The 6,647-nt window shown below is 34.6% G+C and overlaps 1 protein-coding gene across 1 annotated transcript; it reads left to right on the top strand.

Moving 5' to 3' along the window:
* Nucleotides 1–99: 99 nt before the first annotated feature.
* On the top strand, nucleotides 100–4,843 carry LOC141483614 (uncharacterized). The gene is made up of 2 exons (XM_074178382.1): nucleotides 100–1,448; nucleotides 1,510–4,843. Exons 1-2 carry the CDS (start codon nucleotides 890–892, stop codon nucleotides 4,791–4,793), a joined length of 3,843 nt encoding a protein of 1,280 aa, XP_074034483.1. The 5' UTR covers nucleotides 100–889; the 3' UTR covers nucleotides 4,794–4,843.
* The last annotated feature ends 1,804 nt before the right edge of the window (nucleotides 4,844–6,647 follow it).

Consider the following 6,647-nt stretch of genomic DNA (forward strand, 5'->3'; position numbering starts at 1 on the left):
GGTGGTAAGGCAAATTGAATATAGGAAAAATGAACAACTTCATTTCCTTTTTAACAATATAAGTAGTTGTTTACAGCTGATTCTCGGCCTCCCCCCTCCACTATGACGTATTAATTGCTTTTTTTATTGGTTGTTGTTTGGTGAAGTCAAGGTGATGTGACCTTGAAGGGTGTGGTGTATGGATCGTTCAGAATTTTTTTCCCGGTTCTAATCCTCCCCCCACCAATATGATGTGTTATTTGCTTTTTTTGTTGTGTAGTGAAGTCAAGGCGTTGTGACCTTGAAGTGTCTGGTGCATGGATCGTTCAGATTTTTTTTTTCATATGAGATTTTGTGTGTTTATGTGTGTGTGTGTGTGTAGGAGAATGCACGGTACAGGGTTTCATCATGTGCTTGTTTGTCTATGTACAAACATACGTCTGCATACTTCGAAGATCCTCCAAGTAATAAATGCTCCATCGGTGTTAGGGCACCAAGTTAGTAGTGGAGTGACGTCACAGCAATAACCGTTCAACGGCTAGAGAGCGACATGTTCACTCCACGACGTGTGGCAGAGTAATGCGTATTCATCGGTCTACCCTCACCTCTCCCGAAGCGATGAAGGTTGTGATGTAACGCATTGCTCTAGCCCCGCTATCGATGGTGACACCACGGCAGCCGAGGACCGTCTGCCTAACGTCTACCCTCTCCGAGACCGCAACGACCACTGCTTGCTCGTATATCGACATCTGTTATCGCATTCAGTTGGGAGGTAATCTTGGCGCATGTAGTTGAGAAGTGGGGTTGGCTATGACGTCTTGACGGGTCCTATCAGAGTGTATTTAAGAAGCGTACGAGTGTTGGCTATGTCAGTTTACATCAAGTGAGTTAGTGAGAACTATTATATAAAATGTATTCCTGTGACTGTGGTAAATCTTTCACTCGTAGTGATAATCTTCGTCGGCATCAGCTCCAGAGTTGCCAAGGAGGGCCTGCAGTGAAACGGGTGAGAGTGGATAATGCAACACCTATGTATACGTGCAATTGTTGTAATGTGACAATTCCTATGACCCAAGTGAATTCTCACCGAAGAACCATGAGTCATAAAAATAATGCATGTGTTCAATTGTCTGACGGTGTTCAAATTATAACGAATGCATTCAATTGCCGCATTGCTACATACAGGGTGGAGAGTTCGATTGTAACCAGTGATTACATGTCATTTTTCAATGAAATCAGGCAGAAGGTCATTGAATTACTGGAATCAGCCATCAGGATCCATAAAAGCATCAAGGTGAATATGGAAGTTTTTGGGAATTATATTCTTCAGACTCAAGATTCGAGGGACACGAAGTCATTTAATTCCCAAAATAAAATAGTGGACCAATCTTCAGATTTGAATGCTGTTTTTGATGGATTCCGTGATGTAATTGTGGCTCAAACGACTGAGTTCCAGGATCGTGACTCAGGTATTTATTTTTTTTAAATTTCAATAAGATAGAATAGTAATATTTTTTTTTTATAATTCAGGTTGGACTTGTGAAAAAATATTGTTTCTCGAGGTCAACATTAATAAATACAGTCCACTGGAAGGACGTTCATATGTGAAGCTGCCTCAATGTATTCAATGGAAGAAAGCTGTTGTGAATGTTCGTAATGAAGATCAATATTGTTTTGCTTGGGCTATAACATCAGCATTATATCCTGCAGATAGTCGAGTGTCCGAACTTACGTCATATCCACATTTTTCCACTGTTTTAGATGTCACAGGTATGGATTTTCCGGTTAAAGTTAATAATAAGAGTATTGAAATATTCGAAGATAGGAATGATATTTCAATTAATGTTTACGGTTTAGAGAGTACATTTGAGAAGGGTAAAATGAAGTATGAAGTGATTGGTCCATTGCGATACTCACAGAGAAGACTCCGGAGACATGTCAATTTGTTGTTTATAACTGATGACTCCGGTAATGGTCACTATTGTTGGATCAAAGATCTTTCAAGATTAGTTTCTAATCAACTATCAGCTCATAGACAGAAAAAATATTTTTGTGACGGATGTTTGATATATTTTTCTGATGAGAGATTGCTTTTACGTCATAATATGTATGATTGTAATCACATTAGTACCACAACACCAACTACTAATTTAAAGATCAATAAATATGGTAGAATGGTTGCGGAAAATAAACTAATGTTTGAAAACTTTGAGAGGCAAATGAGGGTGCCATTTGTAGTGTATGCTGATTTTGAATCAGTGCTTAAACCGATTCATGTGAATGAGCCAAATCCTGAAAGTTCATACACGATTAAAACATTCAAACATGCCCCATATTCATTTGCTTATTTGATAAAGTGTTCATATAATGATGATTTGTCAAAATTTGTCACATATAGGGGTGTAGATGCAGCTCAGAAATTTGTGAGTAGCATTGAAGATGATTTGAAAGAGATACATGAAAATCATCTCAGAAACCCTAAACCAATGGATACACAAACTGTCGAAGAAGAAGAACAGTTTGCTGCAGCCAGAACTTGTGGTATATGTAATAAAGCATTTACTGATGGTGAAGTCAAAGTAAGAAATCATTGTCATGTCACAGGAAAGAAAAGATCACATGCCGCTCACTCGAAATGTAATTTAAATTTCAAAATACCAAACTTCATACCTATCATTTTTCATAATTTAAGTGGTTATGATTGTCATTTATTCATAAAAGAATTGTATAGGAATAAAGAGAAAGTTGATGTTATCCCGCAAACTAAAGAGAAATATATATCTTTCACGAAGCATCTCTTTACACACAGCTATACCGATAAAGATGGTGTGGTTAGAAAGAATTATCTCAAAATGAGATTTATCGATAGTTATAAATTTATGACTAATTCGTTGGAGAAGTTGGGTGCAAACTTGACCTCCGATCAATGTTTGGAGATGCATAAACATTTCCCACAAATTGAGAAATTCAATTTGATGAGACAGAAAGGTGTATTTACATATAGTTTTGTTGATGACATCGACAAATTGAATTATCCATTACTTCCGACAAAAAATCAGTTTTATGACACACTCAATTGTGAACATATATCGGAAACTGATTATGATAGGGCTAGAAATGTTTGGAATTTATTCGAGTGTCAGAATTTGGGGGAATACTCTGATTTGTATTTGAAGTCGGATGTATTGCTACTGTGTGATATTTTTGAAAACTTCCGCACCACAAGTTTAGAGATATATAACTTAGATCCGGCACAATATTACACTGCACCTGGATTATCATGGGATGCCATGTTGAAGTTCACTAATGTTGAATTGGAATTACTAACTGACATTGATATGATTCACTTTTTTCAAAAAGGTATACGAGGTGGAATTAGTCAATGTAGCGAGAGGAAACATATAGCAAATAATAGATTTTTACCGAATTATAATCTCAATGAACCTTCCACATTCATTACATATTTAGATGCAACAAATCTATACGGTCACAGTATGTCACAACCTCTACCAACAAGTGAATTTACATGGTTGACACCAAATGAAATTCTTAATCTTGATGTGATGGATGTGAGTACTGATAGTCCGTATGGGTATGTATTTGAAGTGGACATTCATTATCCACAAGAGTTGCATGATAAACATTCTGACCTTCCATTTTTAGTCGAAAAAATAATACCACCTCGTACACAATCAAAAATTCCCAAATTAATTCCAAATTTGAATGATAAAAGAAAATATATTGTTCATTATAGGAATCTACAGCAAGCTGTCAAAAATGGATTGATTGTAATGAATACACACAGAGTATTGAAATTCAAACAATCATGCTGGATGAAACCCTATATAGATCTCAATACTGAAATGCGTAATAGGTCTAACAACAAATCTGTTAAAGATTTCTATAAACTAATGAATAATGCGGTGTATGGAAAGACAATGGAGAATGTAGATAATCGAATTGATGTTAGACTCGTTACACATTGGGAAAATATAAAGAAAAATATAGGTGCCAGCACTCTCATAGCCAAACCAAATTTCAAAAATTGTTCAATTTTCACTGATAATTTCGTTGCCATTCAATTGGGAAGAGTGAAGGTTCATTACGATAAACCATTATATTTGGGATTTTCCATATTAGAATTATCTAAAACAGTCATGTATGACTTTTTCTATGGATGCATCAAACAACACTTTGATGAAAATGTCTCTTTACTTTACACAGATACCGACTCGCTCATTCTTAAAGTAAACACAGAAAATTTTTATGAATTCATAAAAACTAACATAAGTAGATTTGATACATCCAATTACAGTATAGTTAACCAATTCAATATTCCAGTAACAAGTTCAGTCTTGGGTAACTTCAAAGATGAATTTCCAAATGATCCAATCATGAGTTTTTATGGTACAGGTGCTAAAGCATATTATGTGAAATCTGTTGATGGTGAATTTAAGAAAGCCAAAGGGGTTAAACGATCTGTAATAAAGAATGAATTGACATGCGAAGATTATCAAAAAATCGTCGAACAAGGTGGTATGATATTCAGAAAGATGAATTCATTTAGAAGCGTGTTACATGATATGTATACTGAATTGAAAAATAAAGTTGCATTATCATATCACGACGATAAACGATTTATCATTCCGAATACTACCCACACTCTTCCTTGGGGTCATAATGATATTGAATTTTATGAAAACGATCCAAATGAGAACATTCGTTGGATAAGTAATATTATTCAACAATCACAATCTCAGGAGACTCCATTGGATCAATTGATTAATTTATTATCTGCCGAGATCAATGATTGAAATATCATTCAATATCTTCAAAACCGGAAAATTCAATATTGATATTTATGTAGCCTTGCATTTCTCTTTGACGAAATTCGTTATGAAATGGGTGGTGAACAAGTGGCTGTTGTTAGAAAACCTGGGATAACATCTACAATGAAAACCATGATATCATTTGGACAATCTCATGCTAACACATTATTGACATCTGGTTGGGGACTTTCACAATTGAAGCAAGATATCTTGGATACAAACAGTCATGTTTTTAGTGGAAAACTACCACTGAAATATTTGATGGGTTTTGCTGAAGATTACAACAAAAGTATCTTGAATGCCAAACAGGAATTGATTTTGATTATCGCTCGATCATTCAAAAACTCATATATAGGTGAGGTTGATGCTGATTTGGAAATAAATAAAATCGAATGGAAAATAAGACATATTGTACCAGATGATAAACACAAGCTCAAACTTTTGAGTAGAATAAACAAAAGCGGTCTGAATGCCAAAATCAAGTTGGCGTATCGTATGTGGGACCTCTATGAACTACCATCATTACGTGGGACTTCTTCAGACATATGGGCCATCAAAACAACTAACGCATTGGAAACTCCTCGTTTTGTCATCATCGCATTCCAAAGTACTACCACATCTGAAGATAGAACACAAGATATTACAAAATTCACAACTGCTGATATCAATAGTATTCGAGTATACTTGAATTCTGAAGTTTATCCATATGAGCGTTGGAATTTGAATTTCGATAAAAAACTTGATGCTCCTGCTCATTATGCTTTTGAGAGTTTCCAGCGAAGTTATTATGATAAAGATATGAGTGAACCTCTGATGGACATTGGACAATTTGGAGAGAATCCACTATTCGTCATCGATTGTTCCCATCAACCGAATGCAACAAAATCATCAACTATTGATATAAAGATTGAGTTTGAGACGAGGAAGACCAAGTTTCCAGACAACACTAAAGTATATGCATTAATTTTGCATGATACAGTTTTAACATACAATGCATTGGATGGTTCAGTTCATAGCAGATATTGACACTTTTTTTTCACTCTATCATGTACTGTTTTATGATCTTTTTTTTTTATTTGTAACTGACTTATATCATGTATTGTATTTTATATCATATTTATTGTTTTGTAATCATTTTCTATTGTATTTCATCAGATTTAAATAAATAAAACATGAAAATAATACAAAGTTTTTTATTTGACATTATTTATGATTTACAGGAACATACAGACTATCTAAAATAACTTCTTCCTCATAATCATCATTTTCGCGACCACCTTCAATTTCCTCTCGATTTTCATCATTCAATTCAAAGTGATGAATAATCCATTCTGGCAAGTATGGTTGGAGGCTATACAGGAATCTTCTTAGGTTCAGTTCAATCATAACCTCACAAAGTTGCCACAATTCCAATTCATTATCCAAAAATTTGTTGCAAACTTCTGCACCACTCCAATAGTTCTCAGCATCACGAAGGCATAATTCGATTTGTTTTTCATCATAGCATACACTCATATCATAAACGCTTGCATGTTCGGCTCCATCACCCAACACCTTCAATTTAGACGACAAATGTTGAACCGATGATTTGAGATCTACAATATCGACCCAATCTTGACTTGCGTACTGCATCCACATCTTTAAATGGTGGAACTGAAATCGAATAAAAAAAACAATAAGCAACCTCCAATTTTTCAGTGATATAATACTCACATTCCCATTTTACTTGTAGTTACAAAGTGAGTGTATTCAACTAAGTTAGTAATGTTTATATTTCCATATAATTATCATCTAATATATGAATATTAATAAAACAATAAGAAATTCATTATAATTACT

Source organism: Leptinotarsa decemlineata, unplaced genomic scaffold (genome assembly GCF_025532065.1).
Source record: "Leptinotarsa decemlineata unplaced genomic scaffold, Ldec_3_MD MMD2_tig00003736_RagTag_RagTag, whole genome shotgun sequence".
NCBI classification, from domain to species: domain Eukaryota; kingdom Metazoa; phylum Arthropoda; class Insecta; order Coleoptera; family Chrysomelidae; genus Leptinotarsa; species Leptinotarsa decemlineata.